The 23,849-nt window shown below is 39.0% G+C and overlaps 1 protein-coding gene across 2 annotated transcripts in view; it reads right to left on the bottom strand.

Moving 5' to 3' along the window:
• Positions 1–23,377, bottom strand: part of LOC123963740 (seizure protein 6 homolog) — a 94,299-nt gene extending 70,922 nt beyond the window's left edge. For both annotated transcript variants that reach the window (XM_046040778.1, XM_046040779.1), the window contains exon 1: positions 23,184–23,377. In XM_046040778.1, coding sequence (XP_045896734.1) covers positions 23,184–23,268 — 85 coding nt within the window. In that variant the 5' untranslated portion in view covers positions 23,269–23,377. The remainder of the gene's footprint in view (positions 1–23,183) is intronic.
• Positions 23,378–23,849: the final 472 nt, after the last annotated feature.

Genomic DNA, 23,849 nt, shown 5'->3' with positions numbered 1-23,849 from the left:
TGTGTGTGTGTGTGTGTGTGTGTGGTTGTAAAGGCTTAATAAAAAAATTGGATAAAATTTGACGAAAATTTTTTTTATTACACTGAACTCTAATTATTAAGCAGTTTTGTTCTAAGCAAAATGGAATAGAGGTCTTTCACTGGAACTTAAGTATCACAAGTGTGGTTTTCCTCCGCAGCAAAGGTTAATGCTATTTTAAGGGCAATGTGTGGGAAGTGGTAATGATGAATTCTACACTTGCAGTTAGGACATTCCCCTCACTCCTCCTTTTCCCTTCCCCTTTCCCCTTCCTGACATTTCTATTATTGAGAAACAGCAACTCAAGGATAGCACACTACTGCTGCAGCACTATATCCGCTCCGACTTAATCCTTTTGGCATTTCACTAGCTTGCTCTCTTTCCTCACACACGCCAAACTATTCAATCAGAATCCACTTTGGATGGGATTACCATGCTAAGGGTTAGTTGAAAGTTTTGGCAGGGCCTTATCAATGGTTATGATGCATAGCAATTTTTCTCTTATTTCCCTTTGGCTATGAAATGGAACGTCAGTTGATTGTGCTTGGTGAGTGTGAACAGGGATTGATGAGAGGTCTGAATCTGCAGAGAGAAAACCTAATGAACAAATAAATCAAACATCTCTCTGAGATTGAGCCGGTGTCTCACCGCCTGGATCGCAAAGTCACACCACATCAGACTTGCTAAAGAAGATGATCAACGCCACTAATTGAATTGCAGTATACACACGTACAGTGCAGTATGCCCCACCCCCGAACAACCGGAGCTATCACCTCAGTGGGTATTGCCTTTAATTTCACAGCCTGAAGTTAATTTCACAGCCTGCAATCTCCATATGTTTATCTACAGAAATGTAATTTTTGTTATTAGTGACAGTCCTTTGGCCACATGCTCAAGTGCTCACACACACACACACACACACACACACACCATGAACAAGAGACACATTCCCGGCGGAAGGCATACGCTGAATAAACACACATACACCCACAAGGTTTAAGTGTGAGAGCAAACATCTTGTATAAATTCATTGCGAACTCTATTGTTCTGGAATGCATTCATTCGGCTGATGTAGGAAATTACTGGCTGATATTAAAAAGAACAGTCTGAGAAAAGTAAGTTATTTCAAAAAGAAGGACACTGATGACTTTGGATTGACATTAAGTATTGAAAAAGGTCCTATGAGCAGCAAAAGGATATTGTGACTTTGTGTTGAGCAATTACGTGGGTTGGTGTAACGCTGATACAGCTGAGCACAGTACTATCCTTTAATGGAGAGCTGATGGGCTGAAGCAGAACTCTCAAGGTATGATTAATGCTTTAAATAAAGCTTTCCATATATCAATGTAGATGTTTCCTTTCATTTCCAACATCACAACTAGTGGTTTGTCTACAGGGAGTTTTGCTGCCAATCTTGTAAATGGTGAGGATGGAGATCATTACTGGAAAAATCAGAATGTATTCGTGTGTGATCAAAATAAAAGCAAGGGCCCCACTGGAGGCTTGTCTGCCTAAAAATAGAAACAAAACATCAGCTCACAAATCCTGTGAACTAAACGCAGTGATAGAAATCCAATAGAACTGGTTTCAGAGCACTCCACAGTTAACCATCCTACTGTATCTACCACTGTGGTATCTGCAGAAAACTTTCCAGTAATACAGATAAAGAAATGTTTTTGCACATGCAAAGCTGAGTTATTTTCTCTAAAATGCATTTAATTTCTATCATGAGTCACACCAGGTTGTTCCCTGAACTGATTTGCGGATCTGTTTATGTGGCTTTCTCAAAATTAAGTGCTTTACTTAAAAGTATGAAAAGCGCACTGATACACTGCTTGGTTCACAGCAGTTGTAGTGACTTAATATGGAATCAAGTCCAGATATCCGCTCCAATTCATCACCAGAAGTGATACAAGTATAATAAAGTTTTTGCAGGGACTGCTAGCACAAGATGTTTATGTTCACAGTACCCTACAATCACAAAGTTATAAAGCTGATGCTAATCACCGACAAGCTTTAAGATTTTTTTCAATGTACCAGGCATGACTCGATTCCCCCATTCTTATATCTTACACTGTAAGTTTCCTTGGTTGAAACTCATCTGTGGTTGCAGTTATGTGTAACATGGACAGACTGATCTCAGGGCATAGAAAAACGATTAGGTGTTATGCCTGTCTGGCTATGCCTTCAGCATACAGTACTCTTGAGGTTGTTCGCTGCTTACACATTTTGTATGTGGTTCAGAAAACATCACAACAAGTCTCATGTGGAATTTGGAACCTGTAGGACAGGGATTTAGATGTGTCGCCAACCAGCCTATGCGATTATTGAGAAACTGCGTGAGAGCTCAGCACACCAGCATGAAGAATGAGATTTGTAATGTAGAGATGTGGACTCAATACAACAACAAAAAAAATGTGGGAATGCCCACTGGACTCCTTCCCCAAGCTTACACATGATAAGCTGCAACCATCGTGTCTTGAGCCGCCAAGTTGGTGTGTAACACAGCCTCATCTGGCCAGGGCAGTGGGCTATGGCATTTCACCCTCCTGCCAAGAGCATCCTTCTTCTATCTTTTCTCTCCAAAGCCCCCGTGGCCTGGGCAAGCACCGTCAGCATGCAGCAGTCAGCTGAGGCTGATTGAATTAACTGACACAAAATGGATTCTACTTACTCAACCTGCTGGACAGATGAATGCATCACTGACATCCGTTGAATCCAGGCAATGCGAGATTGTGTCTGATACAGACTTCCACTAGTAAATAGGGCTGCGGTGGCCCAGACAGCTATTAGAATAAACACATTCTCAGGGCTTTATCAAATACAACTGGGACTGTAAAAGCAACCCTCAACCATGGCACAGAGTTCTCCAAGGCTCCGCCAAAGGTTTTTTGTTTGTGCACTGCATCAAAGGCAGGGTTGGTTGTTCGACGTAAATTTATTTGTTTACTAGCAATGGAGCAGTGGTAGCCTAAGGATAAAGAAGCAGGATTGTGACTGGAGGTTGCCTGGAAAGTCTGGGCTAAGGAAATTAATTAGAAGCACTTTCCTGTGGTGGTTGCAGCAGGCGAGCCCTCAAGCATGAGTGAACGCAATTGAATACAATCCTCCTTTCCCCACAACTATTGCCTCAAGGATGTAAATGAACGTGAGCTATAAGTCAGCATATGTGGTGAAATAAAATGTAAACTTCCTGTGAAACCCACAACAATAACATCAGCCATTAGTTCCATTAATATGATGCTGGGGTGCACTGAGCAGAATTACACTGTGATCAATATACTCATGAGCACTAATAGATGTTTACACCAGTATTGCTGTTCCATTTGTTGCACTGAAGACCACATGGTAAAACATACATACAGTCAGGGATGTGCAGTATCTATAGTTTATACAGGGTTAATAAAAATAGCTTCATATTTTGTAGCAAAATAATTCAGTGTTCTGTATTTTGTAGTTTAAAATACTTTGTGGGAAGTCTGTGTGATGACATCTTAAAAACGTTGCCTATGATTGGTGCCTACTCAGTAATTTGAGGTCAAGACAGAAAGTGTAGCATAAATTACTACAATTTTTAAGAGTTCCTGTTAATTTTTGGTGTTCGTATTAGAATTCTAAGCTAAATCATCTACCCATTTATGAAATGTTCCTCCTAACCATTTAACGAGTGGCAGCCCTCACAGTTAACGTTAGATTGCTACTCTCAGCTTTTGTTAAGTTTTGGTCAGCTTAAGCAAAAAAAAGTGTTTCAGAATTGTATAACATTACTTTATAATGCCACAAGATGTAACTTTTTACACACCTGTATACACGTGTGCCTTAGTGTTATTAACAACACTGTGCTGCAATGCCACACAGCAGGTTATCAGCCCATCCACCACTCGTGTCTGTTGTAGCTCAGATGATGAAAAGTAGGCCCTTCATTACCAAACATCAACTAACTAAATAAAAAATTATAATTATGGGTTATTTGCAAACTGTTAGTTAAAAATTAAACTGTTTGTTACTTTAAAACTAACCTTCATCTGGGTGATCACAGGGATATAGATTTACATATCACTCATTAGGCAAAGAAAAGCTGTTGCTCTCTCTCTTCCATTGAACCCTTCAGAGGACCCTTTGGTGCTCCCTGTTTGAGAATCACTGACCTTGAAGCCTCAGCTGTATGTAACTGAACAAACTAATCACTTTTCCATCGCTTAATTTAGTTTCTCGGTCTCCACAATGAGACAGAGAAGAAACCCACATTTGGAACATCCCCGAGGATGGGCATGAGATCAGCTTCAGGGATTGACTGTGTGATTCCCTTCAGCCCTTGAGGCTGGCTTTGAGAGCCACTAGGCAGGTTTCAAGGGCTCTCATTACCGACACGTACATGTAAAGCTTCTTACTGCTGCCTGAAGCTGTCTGCAGAAGAACCCTAAATTGAGCGCTGTAGCGAGGATGATGGATAGCCTTGTCGGGGATACAGATGGCTCCTGTGGGGGGTCCGGCTCCCCTTTGGGACAAGTCAGCTGAGCTGAGGACCACATGTTGACAGCCAGAACCTCAGTGCACTGTAAAGCACCACAGAACCATCTATAACTGACCGTGTTGCACTAGTGCTACACAATCAATAAAGCAGTCAAGTGTAACACTAACAGCTCCAACATGCATGTAATTCATTCTTGACTGCTGTGTCATGAGTACAGTACTGTTAATGAATAATATAAATAATATTGGACATAAAAATGCAACACTTATATCATGATGGTTATATCAGTTTTAAGAAGAAACTATTAACAAATTATTCATGCATTTGTTAATAATTGATGAATTAATTTGATTGAACTAATTTACAATTAGTGGCTTAAATTTTATTAAATGCATTTTTAAATGATTATAACTTGCTGGTCTATTACTGTTTATGTCATTAATAAACCATTAAAAATATGTATGTATAAGCATATATAAGCACACACACTATATATGTATGTGCTGTGCTATGTAAGAATTTCTTACATACTTTTGAAAGCATTTTTTGATGCATCAAGTCAAGTTATTGCAACTGCAAAGGAAGAACAAGTAGTTAGTGTGGGTACAATTAATATAACCGAAATCAAAACTCCTGAAAGACTAAGTACGTCTTCAGCTTCCTAAGAATAACTGATGTACCAAGTCCAACCTTAGGAGTCCTACTGAATGCGCTGCCACATCCGCACAGTGTATGTCAGCAACATAAATAAAAGTGAGCAAGTGCAGGCTGCTAGTGGTGCTATAGAACAGGACGATCTGCGCTGTATGTCACTCTGACAGAGAGGGCAGCAGGGTTATGGGTGATGGAGTGCACTTGTGTGAATATGGGCTTCAGGGTCACATGTCTTTGTGTCCTGCTATTTGAATAGGCCTTGCCCTCCTGCTCCTGCTGGCCCTAGCTCTCCTGTTGGTACAGGTATAGCTAATCACAGACTGTGGCATTGGGTCCATGCAGTCAGCCCTGAATAAAACATGGAACGAAAAATGTAATCAAGAGAGGGCATCTGCGGCTGTCTCAGGCTGCTGGTACCAACACTCCAGCTATTCACCACATGTGTCCTCATACTAATGACAAGCCTAAAAGGAGGCATAGGGCAACCTCTTTTCATAATCAAAGTGTTTTTATTCATGACATGTCTATTAATTAGTTTGGAATAGTCGACACCATGTGCTCAGGAGAATTTAAATTGGCTGAAGAGGATTTGCCCTTTCTCTGTTGAGCCAATGATTTCTTGGCAAGTCTTTATAACCAGGGAGGGGCAAAGTGGGGGAGAGGAAGAGACAAGGAGATAGAAAGGGTGTGTGTGCCTTTCTGTCTGTCTTTCTTACTCTGTCTGTGACCTGTAGATCCTTTAAATCACCGGGGCAGCAAAATTGAAACTGTCAGTGTTGTTTGTCTGTAAAATGCATCTAAGCTAGGTGTGTATCTTAGTGAGAATAAATATTAAAAATAAAAATAATAACCCTGACGAAGAAATACCTGTTTTGTGTTTGATTTGGCACAAAAGCTTGAAAAATTAACTTAGAAATCAATAAAATGGATTGATAACCTTTTCAATTCGGGTTACATTTTGCCAAGGAGCGACAGAGAGAGTGCCTATTATTGGTTGTGAATGTAATTTTCTCTAATAAACATATTTACATATATAAATGTGATGATGATAACATGTAACAACACCCACGTCTTAAGAGACAACTGCTTTTCAAACCTTATTGTTAGGATTGCGTGATTTCTTTCAAAACCCTGCACCTGTGGCTCCCATGTATTATTTCTCTGTAAGAACTAGCATGACTTAAATGATAATTAAATGCATTCTCTTATGGCTTGATCCTCTGTGTCTCATATCACCGGAAAATTAAGCTATTAACGCCCGTTTATGTCTCCTGCCGTTAAGACTGCACTTCAACTTCTTCTCTTCTGTGACAACCTTACACAATAGCACGTATCTGCTTTCATTCAAACTGCTAATCAACACTCCACAATTCAGAACCACAACAATTGCACCTCATACACAACCTGTCTCTGATACAGTTAACAAGCGTGCGTGCAGCATTGACACTTGTCAAGACATAATCAGCAGTGATGTTTTAGTCATGGAGAAGGATGGAACAGGAGGCAAATTGTTTGCTAATTCTCATTTCACACTCCCAATGTGAAATCAGCCAGGCACACAGAGCACCGGTTCCTCTACATGCACAATGGTCTGGCTCACTGCGTAATACCAAATTATCTTTCCCCTGGCTTAATTATTCATTAGGCAAACATAATTAATTTAAGAAGCTTCTCTCACAGGAAGTGTTTCAAATAAAGGCCAGAAGGACAGCTTTCTGCTTAATCATTAACTGAACACAGAACACAGCCAAGAACCTGCAAGGGTCTGACTGCTTTATTGAATGTAATCTCAATCTGTGCCAAACGTTTTTTTTTTTTTTTTTACAGCGCTAAAAAGTTGAGGCCTCATGAAAAAATGCACTGCAACATTTTTATTGGTTCAGCTGATACAGCTAGAAGTACATTTAAATTTAAAGCTCTTAAACTGTAATTTAGTGTCAGTGTGTGCAATTTTAATTTCCTCGATAACATGGTTGACAAACAAATCTGCAAACTCCGCTTACTTTTGATAATCCTTTTGATCCCTTGCATCATTTTGCAGGCCCTACTTTGTCTCACGGTATCTGATGGGCCCAAGATGCATGTGTGACAAAGTGGGATGTGAGACCCAGACAGAAGGATTTTCCTCTGCGGCTCTTCTTAGCCAATCCATCTCCCAGCCTACACATTTACCGGAAAACAACCCTAATTACACAGACTGAGTACACAGGCACACACGCACAAACTTTGCCCTCTCTTCTCCTCCTTTATCTTCCCTTCCTTTGCTCAATGTTCCCGACTCTAACGGAAGCATCTCGGAGAGAAGGCACAGGCTTTGATCTATGTTCTCCGTGATTCTGAGCTTTCAGATCAAGGGGCGGTTTGTCTTCAAGCTCACCAAATCCTCAGACGGCCCGAGACAAAGAGCAAACATACTGAAGTGTCTTTCCAGATCCATTTGCGTAATGACAGAGCTGTCTGTTAAGAGTGTGTGTGTTCGTGCATTGACCCTTTTCTTTGTTTTTCGTGGAGGATTATTATTATTATTATTATTATTATTATTATTATTATTATTCCACTCTGTTATTTAGCCTTATGATGAGCAGTCTAAATTGAAGGACTGAGACTTCCCAGCCAGTTTTTGCCATTGTCGGTATTCACCTTATTTGAAGTGAAGTTTCTCCGTGTTATTTCTCTCTCCAAGGGAACAATCCTTACTCATATTACCATGGAAACAACAAGACTTTTTTTTCCCCCTGAAGATCTATTAAAACACTTCTATTCTGAGAATCTATTCACAAGTCAATGAAAAGGGTGAATATGACACCTCTGTGCCTCATCTGTCAATTTTAAAGGCTCTAAATCAAGCAGTAACCAAGGTGATAGGGACTGTTTTGGAGGAAATAAGGAAAAATGTCATTTCTAATCAAGTGTCCAAAAGGGGGGTTTTGTTTCCTTGAGAATATAGATTTACAGAGTCTAAAGTTTTGGTAGCTGCAGTCAGTACACTGAGAAAACAAAAAAAGCTATAGAGCATTCTGAGATGTTTCACCGTGTGGCTCTATGCAGTTACAGGTATGTATTTGTTTTATTTTTTGAAGAGATAACAGCTGAAAATGTCAATCATATTCTGAAGCCCCCCCCTTCCCGCCAAAAAAAAAAAATAGAGCGAATAGAGAAAGCAGTTTTTTCTTTGTATGTTATTGTACATTGGACAGGCAAAGAGTCTCTCCCTGGATTTTGTTATTAAATCAGTGACTATGAGGACAAAAATGCCAAACATCAACTTAATAACAAGATTCCTCTGACCAGTCAGTTAAGGAAGTAATACTCTTTTTAACACTAGAATCGCCAACGGGTCAAATTTACCTGCGGCTGGTTTTTGATTGTATTTATCTTTGTTTCAATATAATATTCAAGCCCCCCAGTCTCTGACTTTTCCTAAAAGTGCGTTATGTAGCACCCCCTATTGTTAAAAAATGTCAAGATAAAGCCAGATTTAAAAAATGGGCATTTATACCAATAAGCGCCAGCGGGTAAAATTTACCCCTATACAGAATGCATTCAGTCATTTTAGCACTGTTCATGTCGCGCGTTTAGATAAACATTTTATGTTGCTATCAGCAACGCCTTTCCCACTACAGGCATTACACTTGCTCAGCACAGTGAGTGAAGGAGAGTCTGACGGTGGGGGCTGAGCGATGTGTCCTGAGTTGATTCTGCATCTGACGGGTCATTATCTGACAGCAATCCAATTGAATGAAGTAAACATGCATAAAAGCCGCTGCTCATAGGTTTTGTGTAGGCTACATGATCATCAAAACTAATGCGGCAGTAGCCTAGTTTTTCCCTGCGATAGAGGTGTGTTCTGCGGTCCCTTCAAGAGAGCGTGCGGCTCCCTTCTGTGCTTTTTGAGCGGCTATAACTTTTCCAGTGCTATGTATTTTTTAGTAAAAGTGATCATTATACATTTTTCTGCTGGGTAAAAATCTACTATGAATTTTAGAATTGATAATAATCATTTCTTTCAAATAAATAGCCTACTTTTATTTGGACTTTTAAACTTTCGTAGCTATGTGTTACTCTCTGGATGCCCGATGGAGTCCTAACAAACAAGCAGAACAGTAAGAACTAGCCGACATTATGAGACTATTATTATTACCGCCTATAAAACACTACAACAGTCAGTCTTTTTAGCAAATTGTATGCTGCATTTAAATTCAAGCTGTGTTTAGAATATAACTAGGCTATAACATCTATAACTGCGGCGAGTGGATGACATCAAAAGAGCCGCCGCGAGTGAATGTGCCCTTCACAGTGAAGACAATGAATAGAATAGAATAAACTTTCTGTAAATGCCTGAAATATGGGGATGGTGTTTATAGGAAATGTACAGCCAGTGTGCTAAATGTTTCCCAAAGTGTGTTGGAGCAACATGTAGCAGAAATAATCACAAAATCACTGCATTTTTATAGAAGGTAAATTTTACCCGCTATGGCGGTTAAAGGTATACAACGAACCCTGGCGGTTCTAGTGTTAATAATGAACAATCATTCAATTTGATATGTTAAGTTATGTTTGAATAAAATTTAACAAAATACAAAAGTAGTCTGATCATATCTGAAGGTGCTTATTACTCTGGGTTAAAGCCAATGAAAATAATCAAAATAAATCTGTGGCTTATGATAAGGTCATTAAAGAACTTAACTTTGTTGATAACATTTAAAAAATAAATATGCAACAGTAATTTAATATAATAATGTTTATTTTTCAGACAATGGATTATACAGTATATTGCATTTTGCTAGTTGCAGAGTTTTTCTTCTAGCGACAAATTGTTTCTGAAACTGTGACCATCTAGTCCCTGAAGATTCACCCTTTTTTGCAGGCGGTGGAATGTAAAGACAAATGAGTGGAAAACACATTTTGCAAACCTTTAGAATTGGTTTGATCTTGTGCCCTTTTGCCTTGTGCTGTGAAATTAAATGTGAGCTTGCAAATCCCATTGGATTATAGGGTGATAAATCCTGTTGGCTTGAAACCTTTTTCTTATCTCTACTTCCATTTACAGTTTAGCAGAGTCCATAGTTAACTTTTTCAGAGTTTAAGAGGTTAAAAAATGGAGGGGGGTGGATCACAGAGCACCCTCACAAATGGCAAGGGATACTGAGACAGAGGGTGCACAGAGAGACAATAAAAGGAAGGGCAGCAGAATAAAATGACTCCAAAATCACAGCAGACGTTTAATCCAATTTCCTTGGCAGTTGGAGCTGTGTAAAAATCACATAGCTGTTTGTCTCCTACAAAAGCTGTAAGGATGTCTATGTGCCATCTAAATAGGCAATCCCAAAACAACAAAAGCAGAATTGATCAACAATCTAACAAGAGAGAGACAGATTCGAATAGAATCTATTGCAGCCAAAAGAATCAACATGCCTGAGTAAAAACAGGGTCAACTGTGAGGAATAAAGCAATCTTCTTCAGTTTTTAATTGAAGTGTTGTATTGTCTTGGCTCATATGTAGGTTAAATTGTGGATGATCATCATTATCAGACTATTTTTTACAGTTTTTTCCCTCATGTTTGTGTAGTATTTTGGTATTAAATCCCTCAATATCTTGTCTAAAACTATCATTCTGTCTGAGACAATATGATAGATATAGAAAATATCACATCATAAATGGACCTTATACATCTGATTTAGCTCCTTGGAAGTCATGCCATGTATAGTGTTTGTATTCTCTCCATGCTACTAAAACATTAAACACACTATAGGCTGACTTACACTACTTAAACAATGTTACTGGGAGCTTCTGCTTCCCTCCTGTCTCTGCATTACCTTTTATCACTACCTCAACGCAGAGCCAGGGCTTCTGGAGCGGGGCCAGGGAGCATCCCTACAGCCTCTCAGCAGAAACAGCTTTGTCAAACTCAGTTAGCCGCCTCCGAGGGGAAACACCTCTTTCCACAGTAATACTCCAGCTATTCACATCATGCCGCTGCCTCAGCCACCTCATCAATCCACACAGCAACAAAGGTAAACAGCCTCACACCTTCCAAACACAGGCCGGTGCTGCTTTGTTGACACAGTGTATGTGCAAACCGCCTGCACAGAGGGTGAGCGACTCACAGGACAGAGCTTCATTTACAGAAGGTAATTGCACTGGAACCAAGTGGTACACTTTTGTGATGAGATTTTTCCCAGCTTTACTAAAACCTTGTCTAGATTTGTTTACTCGCCAGATGGAACTATTTTGTGTTTAGCTGAACTTATTGTATGTTCCTGTCAAACATGTCACCTTCAAAGAGGAACGGTCACTGTTATTGAGCGGCTATTTAGCGATTTGGTACGCCTAGGCATGAAATCACATGACACTTGTCTGGGCAGGATCATTTAAGAAGCTCTGAATGAAAAAACTGATCAATATTAACATTTTCTGTTTTGAGCCCTGTTGGATCCCATGTGCGCTCACGGTTTTGTTTGGCACTCTGGTTAAAAGCATCGACCAAATGGTGTATCTAATTTTTTCCCTAATATAAATAGAAGGGGAAAAGATTCCACTCTACTTTGCTTTCATTTCTCTCCCCGTCTCTATAATTCTACTCTCACTTTTGCACCCTCCTTGTCAAATTGTTTATAACCTGCTACCTTAGTCGAGCTGAGGGGCAATTCTTGACGTGAAGACACAGGATATACCCTCACAGTTGTGATCTCATTGAAAATGTTCTACTTCTCCCAATGTGAAATCAACAACTTTTATGCTATACTATGCACGTGTACGTGGGAAAAATCAGAAACACGGTTTTGAAAACAATCGATGGCCAAAAAAAAGTGTCACCCCGTGTGCAGAGATAATAAGAGACAGACACTGCATACTGCAGTCTAAACCCACTCATTATATCAACAGCTGTCCTCTCGCGTCGCATTGCAAATTCACTTTTAGTTATTTTGTCCTGATGAAAAACAAAACAGGATGTAGCAGAACATTGCATGCACAACAAAGCAATAGAAATGGTCAAAACTCAAGAAGCGAGAGTAGTTGGTACCAGCATGAACGAAATGCCCCCAGATGATCTTTCACAGAATATTTTCTCTCCTTCTCCCAAGGCTGCTTGCTGATAAACATCTGGTTTTTTGTTCCTGCAGAACAGGCTCCGCTAAAAGAAACCAGAGATGTGTTTATGATGGTACTCATGTTGATAATGAAAAAAAAAAACAACAACAATACAGGAGGCCAGCTTAGAGCTCATCTGTTGGAAAGGATAAATTGGAGTGTGTTTCCTTTGGTTGTATTCAGACTGCCTCTTAAAAACAATAATGAATACAATATACACACTATTAAGGGCAGACATTTAGTTTATCAGGGCAAGGAAAACGTGCAAATGTCGATATTCTATCTATATATAATGGTTAGCATTACTGCCTCACAGCTAGTAGGATCTGGGTTTGTTTTTCTTTGTAGATTCTGCCCTAGACTCCGTATGCTGGGATGGACTGAAATATATGCTCTTGCTAAAGAATTTGCCTTTTACAGCTCATCATGCTTGCCTTACTGCAGTGAAGAGACTGATCCAAGATTGACCCAAAAATGACAGTGTTGGGTTTCTCAAGAGAAACCAAAGTTAGATCAGTTTATTGTTGTCTTGAAATTAAATGAATAATTACCTAATTAGGTTACATGATTAAAGATGGTTTCAGATAAAGCAATAAGTATCATCATTTTACCTCACTCATATGAAATAGTGATGTGATTAGCGATTATCCATTACATTTGACACAAATATCACCATTAGGTTTGTTGATGCGTGTTTAAATTTATTAGCAGCAAAGGGAAAAATTGATGGTTAAGGTTCAGCTAGCAGATATTTCCACCAGAGGTTAAACCGATGTCATGGTTACGTCTGCGCCTATTCCCTCTCCTCCATCTTCTTTCTCTGCTTCTGTCTCTTTCTTTGTACTTGTATTCATCATGTCACTGGGGCAAAATAACTTCACGCACTCACATTATGGGGACTCTCCTATTGTGCAGCAAAAAGCTGGTCTCCACAAGGCAAACCGTTACAAGGCTTGGCTTTAAGTAAATAGTTGGAAAATACACTTATTTTCTTTCTAGCTGACAGATGAAAATATCTATCCCACTCTTATGTCTGTATGCTAAATATGATGTGAGAGTCAGTGGAGGTTCGCTTAGTTTAGCATAAACAGGACGTAACACTACATTACATTTCTGCTTGGTGTCTAACTTCTCCTCTAATTCTTAGCAAGAAAGTGAATATACGTATTTCTCAAAATGTCAAACCACGCAATAACCTTGTTATGGCATTGATGATGTTTACATGGCTAAAACAAACTTAACATGTCACAGTGGCAGAATAGGGATAATATAAATCATTAGGTCTATTCCCACCCATTCTCTTCCTAAATACTTCAATTTACCGTGAACATACTGTGTAAAAGGCCTTGTACAGTGTTTGGCAAGGATCAGCCCCTTCCGTCAGGATTTCTTTTCTCTGTTTGCCTTCGTAATTCAGATTTAATCCTTTAAAGCAAACACAGCCGGCCTTCATGGACTGAATATAAGCTCCTCCCCCAAACTGCAGATTGAAGTTTAAGAACCGATTTCTGGTTTAAATGCAAAGTCCAAAAAGGATTTTCTTTTAGTCTATATGTTTTTGACTCAGAGGAAGTGAGACAACTTTTTCATCAGTTACATGAAGAGAGAACGGGGTTTAAAAATGAGCCGCAGTAATCGTTTGCTGAAGGACTGATGAGAGATTTCAGTGAAGTATAATGCTTGAGTAATAATATATTTAGATCATTTAACATATATTAGATTATGCTCTATGAATGTGTAGGCCTTCAGCAAATCAGCCAGGAACAACCAGAAGGCAACCGGGAGGTGCGACTTATATATGTACACACACATACACCTGTAAATACACACTGCGGACTGTGTTTATCTTTTCAAGCAATGATATTAGCCTTGCTTTTAAACCAAAATGACCACAAACATAAACAGTTAAAGAGGGGAGATTTGTATCTTAATGTCTGCCAGATGTTTTCAATAAAGTGAAATTCCCGTAATATAAATGCTATAAGAATGGTAATTAACTAATTAGTTCACAATGACAATGCTATTATGTTTATGTTTAGCAGGTATAATGTTTACCATGTTCACAATCGTCGTCTGGCATGTTAGCATACTAACACATTAAACATTAGTTTAAACACAAAGTATAGCTGAGGCAGATATCAATTTTGCAGGTTTTGGCTAATAAACCAGTAGTACTGGAGAAAATGGTAACAGTGATGGTGGTTTAATGGCGATCCATCCAATAGTTCCTAAGACATTTCCCTTAAAAAAAAAAACAATTTCAAAAATTCAGGGGATCAGAACAGTCAGCAGGTCGCATCCTCTGGGGACCATAAATTATCTGTACCAAATTTCAAGGCAGTTGAGCTATTTTCACAGCTAATTTCACAGTTGCTGAGCTATATCTCTTTGTTTTAGAAGCTGGAATATAAAAACAGAAGGAACAACAGACATTATGCCCCTGTCAGAGGTATTGTTTTTGCATTCAAATTTTTTCTTCCATCAGCAGGAAGCTACTAAACAACATGTCACCATCTATTTCACACACGACCTTAAAGAAATGTCAGAAATGCTCAGACTAGCTTTTACCACTAAAAGCTATAGTCCAGCAATCAATGACGTGCACAGTCTAACGGAGCTCCAGCTGTTCCCTCCTAAGTAATCCATTCTTAAGGGCGAGTATTCTTTTTAAAAGCTGCTCACTACTTTGACAGATGAGAATGGCCACAACGAGCTGGCTCTCCATCACCAGGAGAGAAGCCAAGGCTTGTAACTGACAGACAATTGCCAGACCACCCGCCCGTTGCTTAGACTGTCAATGTTCGATATTTTGAAGATGGCGGTCGATGTTAGAACCTCTAAATTATACACAAGGTCCTCTGGGACAACACTTTGATACATCTTACTACAGAGAACGAGGCTCACGGGCACATAGCAGCTGTGTGTGTATTGTCTGGAGTGAAGACGTCAGATGTACCAAATGCTTGGAAATGGATGTATGCCTGTGATACTTGATTGTGATTCAAATTTAGTTCAGTGGGATGTTATTTTCACTGCAAGGATTCAATGTTTTTGGTGATCGTGTGATCAGCTTGTCATTGAATCATACATCTGGAAATGCAATCAAGACTGATGTGACAGCACAGTGCAGTGAGTGAAAACCAGACAAGCTGCAGCTACTACTAAATGCAATGACTTTCCTCAATGTCCTGCACACTTTCTTTGCTTGTGTTTGTCTTTGACTATTTTCAATTACTCATGGAGCTACTATCCCCTTCCTTGATCTATCCACAACATTGTTATCTTTCTCTGCTACTTATAATATGTTTACTCATCCTGATGAATTCAATTACATCTTTTCAGAGGAAATTACTGTGGGGGTGGCTCAGCCTGCCAGAGGTCAGCACTAACTGTGAATACTAAAACTACTCCCCCAAACACATTACACAGCCTATTACCTGCTGCTTTTCACACAACACTCTCCGACCCTACATAAGCCTTTCCACTACCACAGATGAAATGCTTTCGAGATGGAATGTGGCGTGGAGAAGAGGGGAAGAGAGCTGGAGCTGTCCCCAAGCCTAATCGTTTCAGAGAGCCATCCCCACTTCAGCCGCAAAACACGCCAGTCCTGATTAAGGAGGTGTGTACATGGCCAGGCAGAGCATGAAAGGTGCGGAAAGGAGGCTTGGCCTGGGGGAGGCTAACCAAGCCAACTCTTTTTTTCAGTGGACGACTAGTAGGATCAATAAAACCAACGGCAAAGCAGGCAGAAGTAAGCCAGCAATGTACTGCCTTGACAAAGTGGTAGACATCGCTTCATTTGGGGTTTTGCTAGAGGGGTACTTTTCACTTGGAATAAATTAAATGTGTACCCCCCCCCCACCCCCTATTATTGCCAGGCACAGTTTCAGGCACAGTCCATTGCCCTCCCAGCTGGAAGTCATGCCCCAGTCCCCCGCTTTGAGAGGGAGATTTCATAAGTGGAGCAGCTCCGGGTGCCTGCTTCCGATCCAGAGGAAATGTTTCTCCTTTGCTGAGGATACATGTTGACAATTTCATTGTAGACCTGTAAATCTCTGAAGAGATTATTACGTTGAGACAAAACACAGGCTATTCGAGAAACCTTTCACATAATTATCCAAACGCAATAACCCATTTCAGGCCTATCCAAACTGTCAAACAGATTACACAAACAGGAATGCTATCAGGGAAAAGGCCAATTTTCTCTCTCTCCGTTGTTAGATTTTTAAAATGCTTTACTGTACTATGTACTAACCTTTTTCTGTGCCCCCCAAAGTAAAGTAAAGCATCGTTATACAAAACTAACACATGGCTACTAAATGCTTGGCACGGAATTCACAATTACTTCCTTAATAATAAGCCAGAAAAATATTTTTAATCATCATATTCAGAGCTCATTTACGTTAATATTCACACGCATGTGTCAAACACCATACAGATAGACTAGATGCTAAGCTAACCAGTAAGCATATGATGGTATATTGTAATAGCCTATTGTAATGTCTTTATTTCTTATTCAAGATCATCCAGTAACAACGTCTACTCACACTGGAATTCAAGCTAATTCGACCTGAAGCTAAACCTACCCAAGATTAATTTTTTAATAGTACATTAACATGTCAGAACAATTTAGAAAGACTTGCCCCAGTGGGAATTTGTGGCATCAACACTGTATCTCAACATCAACAATCCCCCTAGAAACAATGCCGCATCACTTAGTTCCACTAACATTTATGCAAAGTGGATAAAGGGCACAAACTAAAATATTTTATTTACTAATCAACTTATACTAAGTCGATGTGAAAATTTGTAAATGATGGCTCCAAAGCTTTGCTGAATACAATACAAGCTGATTAGCTAGCATGTTGCTCCTGTGTCAGCTTTCCGTTGGTCAGGTAAATACTCAGAGCTAACATGCCACTCAAAACCTCAAGCCAATAGGACATGTCTATTGTCAAATGGTGCTCTTTACTCCTGAATCATGGGACTGCCATTTCATTCAGGTGTTTTCAGGGTAAATTCTGACACCTGAAGTTAAGTTAATTGTTTCTTTGGGGCATCAGATGAACAAGTTTAGATTCTTTGAGCACATGACGGCCGATGGGTTCAGGGATTGCATTTCATTATTTAGTTATTTTTTTTGCATTTCAACATAAGCCTACATGCGCTGTTCACCTGCCTGCACCCAAAGTCAGCTCCAGCGTGATTGGTCAATAGATGAGAGCAACAAATCCAGGTATTTTACCCCTGTGTAATGCCCCTGTCCCTTTTTGGGTGAAAGCAGCCCCTCTAATTTGACTGGTGGTAAATGCACATTCTGAGGTCTTTGTCAGTTTAATAGCATAAAATAAGCAAAATGTATTGCTTTTTACAATCAGCGTGGTTATATAGAAAAAATTAAGAAATAGGCGTTGATGAGTTTCCTTTCTAAAGTGTCAAACTGTCATGTTGTCCATCTTTACATACATTCAATATATCAAAAATCTCAAGTTAACTAAAATTTAAATAAATAAAAATAAAAAGTCTAGACTGAAATTTACCTGGGATAATATTAACATTAACGTGCAACAAAAAACAAATAATTATTAAATATTGTTGCTGTATTCTCTCTGTGTGTCTGTGTGTAAATGGGAATTAAACAGTAGCACTTTACTATATTTAATATGAGCACTGCTATAGTGCTATGGTTACTAAAAGCAGAACACCATAGCACTGTAGCAATGCTGTAATTGCCTGCAGGGTACATTTGTTGATGGTGAGTATGTTGTTGGTGTTAATGTTATTTTATTCAAAGGTTTAAAAAAATATAATGTATGTACAAATTAGTGATAGCATGCAGAAATATGCAGTATGCTAAGAGGGCATTTTGTTAGGAAAAAAGAAAAAGGCTAATTTATCTTTTCTTTATACATGAGAACAGAATAAGTTTAGTTATTTACTTGGTTTACCCAAAACAAGGACACAACATATTCAATTACTCTGGGGCAAATTAAGGCCAACCACATCTCAGAGTCTGCCCTAAGATACTGAAACTCAAAATGTTTCACTATTCATACAACATGGCTGATTGCTCTCATATTAAAGCTGATGCTGCATTTTGACCATACAGTAACAATATGGGGAAAACAATTAAACCATTTGTCAAGTAACTTTATGTTCTCCACATTTGAATTTAAACATGAACTGCTGATTTAGCTGCAGTACATCCTAATTTAATGAAAACACATGGCTTTATTTTAGGTATTGGGTAAAACCAAAATCTGTTGGAGAACCATTCCAAGCAAAACAATGTTGAAATCCCTAAAGATCCTTGCAAAAATAATCTTTTCTTTTGACAAATAAGGATCCACACTTCTGAGGAAGAAAATATATGAGGCAATGACTCAAATTAGGATGCACAGAACATTCTCACAGAGTGAGAGAGGCATTTGCACATGAAGAGTTGAAAATGAGTCGCATTCAGCCAAGCTGTGAGCTCCACCTAGGAGGCAGTGAAAGAGACCGAGACAGGCACAGAGAGGGGCTGAGGCAGCCAGGCGCCAAGCCTTGAAGAGGGGCATTCTGGCATAATGACTCTCATTTACCATTGACAGGCCTTGGGAAAGTTAAACTAATTATGACAGCACACAGATGCTGAATAGCCCTTGATGAAGTTAATCACTGGCAATCCAACAAACAGGTGTTGAATGATTTCTGTTACCTCCCCTGGAATTATAGGATGTTCAGATTTTTCCAGTGCACCACTCAAAGCAACAATCTATCCTAAATATGCAATTTTATTCTAGCTCTAGTGCTGTAACTTGTAATGTTAGTGAGGCAAACTGGGAGATTTACTCTTGAGTTACACATAAAATGCCTCTTTGAAACATGAAATTAATTTTATTCCACTGTGGTAACAGGTGTCAATACAAAAGCGGGCCAACGGAAATGTTCACCCTCTCTATGAGTCAAGTATCTCAGTCACTGTCAATGATGCAGTTTCAATAGGCACCTCTTCCAATAATAACCTCAAATCAAGACCAATACAGCATGATAGGTCCTGTGCAGGGTCACAGGGTCACGTACTTGATTACATTTTAGTTTCATGGACTTAAACAGGGTGAGATAAATGTTGGTATCTGTGTGCTAAAATGTTGTTTTATACATTCTAAATTGCAATATGTCGCAATAATAAATAATAAATAATAGATATAGCCAGATTGTCAATCGGCTGATGTTTTATCCAGTATGAGATATGACAAATAATCTTATGGTCTTAAACAACAAAGATTTGAAGAATCCACAGTACACATTCCTGAAATCAATATTGGCATGTCAAGGAGAGATGTGTCACCCAGAAGATCATAACTTATTTAATGAGCTTTAGGATGAATAAAACATCCCTTTCCCCAACTCCCAGATTGCAACAGATCATTGTTAACAGGCAGAGATAATGTGTAAGCATAAAGAGAATAGGCTCAGCTATGTCATTAAATTGTGTAAATCTTCAAGTGCCGCACCAAACAAAAAGTCTCTGCACTGAATGGACGCATGATTAGCTATGAAATATCTGTCAGGATTTTATTAAACGCACTAATTTGAATACTTTTACAAAATGCAACTATTGAACTGCTTTGTGAAGAACGAATTGGGAACAAGTGTAAAATCATTGTGAGTATATCAGTAAATGCAGATTGATTACACTTCAGGGGTTAGGGATGCTTTTACACCGGAATTTCTTGTAGGAACCGGGAAGACATATTAGATGTGCACAGTGTGTGTTCCTTTAACATTTCTGATATTGAGTCTGACTTGACCCAGTGCTCTAAAAGTAATGGCAGTTAAAATGCTAGTGTAAATTTGACTGATACCTTATAAGACAAGTTCAAGCTGTTCCCTTCAGGTTGTCTATCCAAGTTAATGTTCATAACAAGCTCTGTCACAGTGTCCCTCTGGGTTTGCATAGAGATAATTAAAGGCCTGTAGCGTATGACTTGTTGCAGTTTGGTAATCACATCCTTAAAAACACTGTTGCTGGTTGCAGAGGATGGGCAGCTCCAGTTATCACACAACACATACCTCTCTCATTCACACAAAAATTCCCATGATTTCATTTTAATTAGCTAGTAAGCTCTGTTTTTATTTTACCATTATTGTTAATCTTTAGCTAATATTAATTAGTTTTAATATGAGGCTAACACACAGACATACATATCTACGAATCACAAACCACTTAACTTGTATGTTTTTGGGATGTCAATGAAAACCAAAACAGAAATGTAAATGTAAGAAAAATCACGCAAACTCCACACAGAACTACTGAGTCAATCTGCCATTTCCACAAAACCCAAAAGTAAAGGCTGGAGGACAAACTAGATGAAAGTGCCTCATGAAAAGCATGGGACAGATTTAGGGCCTGTCCATTTTATTTTTCTTGATGTTTTTGCAGTTAAAGGTGTACATAAAGAAGTGAGAGGTTCTGATTCAGAATATTAATGATCCTCCATCAAACAGGGGCTTTCCTCTCTCTCTCTCTCTCTCTCCTTCTCTCTCTCACTACAAACAACCTCTTCTCATTTATGTGAAAAAAGTTAAAAGGATCAAAGGCTAGACCAATTAATTTGCAAAGCAACTATTATTTGTTACAATTATGGACATGCCTACTGTCCAATTTGCATGACAAGTGACCCTAACAGCAATTATTAAGCATTACATTTATTTCTGATAATGACATTTTCTTTACACAATATCGTGTATGTGCACAAGGCAGATGGAAAAATAATGGCACAGCGTTCCAAAGTGTTGTGAAATGTCTCTGTTCCTGTGCTCATGGCAGTGAAATAGATGGTGTTTGTGTTCCCTGCTATGTAACAGACTGAAGCAAGTTCACAACAACAGGCTGTGCCACAAATGAGAGATTAAGACCTCACTCTATCCTGTGCATGTCTATGCATCCAAAACTTCTGACAATAGAAAAACATCACAACCATGAGGATTAAAAATTGAAATGGTCCACCTTGGAGAATGTACTAAGACGTGAACATTTGCTGGCTAAGCAAAAGCAGAGAATTCACTAATGGAAGCTGTTAAATTTTATTTTGCTCTAAAAATAGTGAACTGTGCATTTTTCCTCCCCCTAGAGTGTTGAGCACTGAGCGAACAGTGCAGGTGTGTTCTTGGGATATGTGCAATTGAAACACTCAAAAATTCATACATCTACTACTAAAGCACTATACAGTGTTCCACTGCTGAGTGTGTGTGTTTACTCAAACAAGTTAATTACACATTTTAACAATATAAAATGTTTTCTGATGGTGTTAGGCTATTTCACAAAAAAGTTGATTTGCCCTTTGCTTATGTAAGGTTCTGAAACTGTATTGAAGAGATGCAGCACCTTTCCTCTACTAGTAATTCATTCAGCAGATGTTTTGTTTATAGTGTACAATATTGTTTCAGGCACTGGTCCAGGATTGCACCTCGGGTTTGGATGGCCTGATATGTAATGACTGAAACAGCCCAAGCAATGTGAATTCATTTTCGCAATTAGTGTATTGTTTAGTAATAAACTTGTCCCTCATAAATATGTTCATTTTCAACGTGAATCAGACAGCTTTCATAAAAGGTTTCATAAAAAGAGAATGTAAAAAAGCATTCAGTTTACTGTCATTTTTTCAACCTAATGATAAAGTATTGATATTATGTAATGCTCATGATGTGTGTTCTCTGTCATAGAAAAATTGTAAAATTTATTTTTAAAATGTTCCTATATATGCAATGCTGTTCAGATAAATAAGTACATATTGTAAATATTAATTAATGATTCCTTTGCTGAGACTTTACAGAGGGTACAGATTGCATGATATTTTGTTCGCCTTATTTACCAGTCAAACTGTATCTGCATGCACTACCTTGGAGGTGGCTCAAAACTATGTCCAACTGCTTGATAAAAAGGAAATATTGATCACCACAAAAATGGGGGGTTTTAGAAAAACTGTGCAGACAAGTTGAAACACAGGTAGACCAACCGCAAGCATATTTATAAAGATAAAGAGAGGGCACACGCACAATAGAGAAATAATTAGGACAAGGCCACTGTGCATGAATCCTTCCACGGGCACTCAGCTGTGTCAAACAGCTTGGTCAATAATCTTCAGCAATTCCTGAGGATTAGAGTCTTATTACCGAGCACCGTCTGTCACACAGACCTCAGTGCCCAGATGAGGACCAGGCACTTCCTGATTGTTTACTCCAGGTTTTAACAAATAAATCCTAATCACATTAAGTTGAATGTGGTTCAGAATAGTATTTAGTTTGTGAATGTCTTATGAAGTGTCATTTTCCACATGGGTTGTTTTAATGCTATATATGTGGCCAAAAGTGTGTGTGTGTGTGTGTGTGTGTGTGTGTGTGTGTGTGTGTGTGTGTGTGTACTGAAGCCAGAGCAACCTAAAGAGGTTCTGTAAGTTGTGACAGTAAACCCTTATGTAACAGCCTGTTAAATACATTTACCCAGTGGCAAAATGTGAGGATCTATAACTTCTAGTTAGCTAAACTCTGTGTGCAGGATGGAGCCACACTGAAACTGATTGTCATTTATTTGCTGCTTGCTTCTTATTTAGTATTCAAGTCTGTATAATAGCTAGGCTAGGAGTGTGGGATGTGTGCAGATAAATAATCGGAGTATTTTAGTAGTCTGTAACTTTTAAAATAGCAATACTGATGTTTCTTTAGCTTGACTGTGAAGATTTTAAGTTGTAAACCTAATATCAAAACAAAACAAAAAAATAATTCTGTGAGTATGCCACTGTTCTCACACCTCCACATACACACTTGTAGATCTGACAGTGGTGGACCTGGTGTCATTGCCGAGCCCTCAGCTCTATACCTTCGCTTCTTATAGTTTTACACAAGGAAGTACACGGAACAATCCCCACAAAGTACGTGCAAGACCCAAGTTCTTACCTTGTCCATGTATTTTGCCTACGGCAGCAGCAAGAAACAAAACCGCGAGGAGGGTCTTGAATTGACAGCCTTGTCTCATACACATGTCTACTAAAGTCGAGGTCGCTCTTCGCGTAGCTACAGAACACGTCCTTGTGTTGAAAAAGAATACTTCCAAGGCTTAAAAAAAACGCGCACAAGCGATAATTTTAACGGCTGCAAATCGCAAACTGAGCCGTGCTGCTTGCTGCTGCACTTCCTGTATAATTCGCAGAGTGAAGACAGTCGAGGATTATCAAATGAGATACGGAGGTCCCTTTTTAATTTGGACGCTCGCTAAGCGGATCCCTGGCTGTGTGAGCAGTCGGCACATGGAGAGAAAAGGCAGCCGAGGCATCAGCACCACGGACAGCTCCTAGCGTCAGCTGATGGAACAACCTCCTCGAAGTTACAGTAGTTGGGGGAGTTCAAAGGCTGTACCCTCTGCATTTTCTTTCAATTTCATATATAATCTTTGAGTTATTTTTAGCCGTGTGTGTGTGTGTGTGTGTGTGTGTTTTCTTATTAAGCATTTATCAACTATTTTTATCAACATGATCAGTATTAAATTAACCAAAAAGGTGTCACGTTTTAGGTATATCAGTCAGTGCTGTTCTGGATCACTTATGATAAGCACCAACAATCTCT

Source organism: Micropterus dolomieu, linkage group LG23 (genome assembly GCF_021292245.1).
Source record: "Micropterus dolomieu isolate WLL.071019.BEF.003 ecotype Adirondacks linkage group LG23, ASM2129224v1, whole genome shotgun sequence".
NCBI classification, from domain to species: Eukaryota; Metazoa; Chordata; class Actinopteri; order Centrarchiformes; family Centrarchidae; genus Micropterus; species Micropterus dolomieu.
The sequence above is the reverse complement of the archived record's forward strand: the minus strand, read 5'-3'. Positions and strand labels throughout refer to the sequence as shown.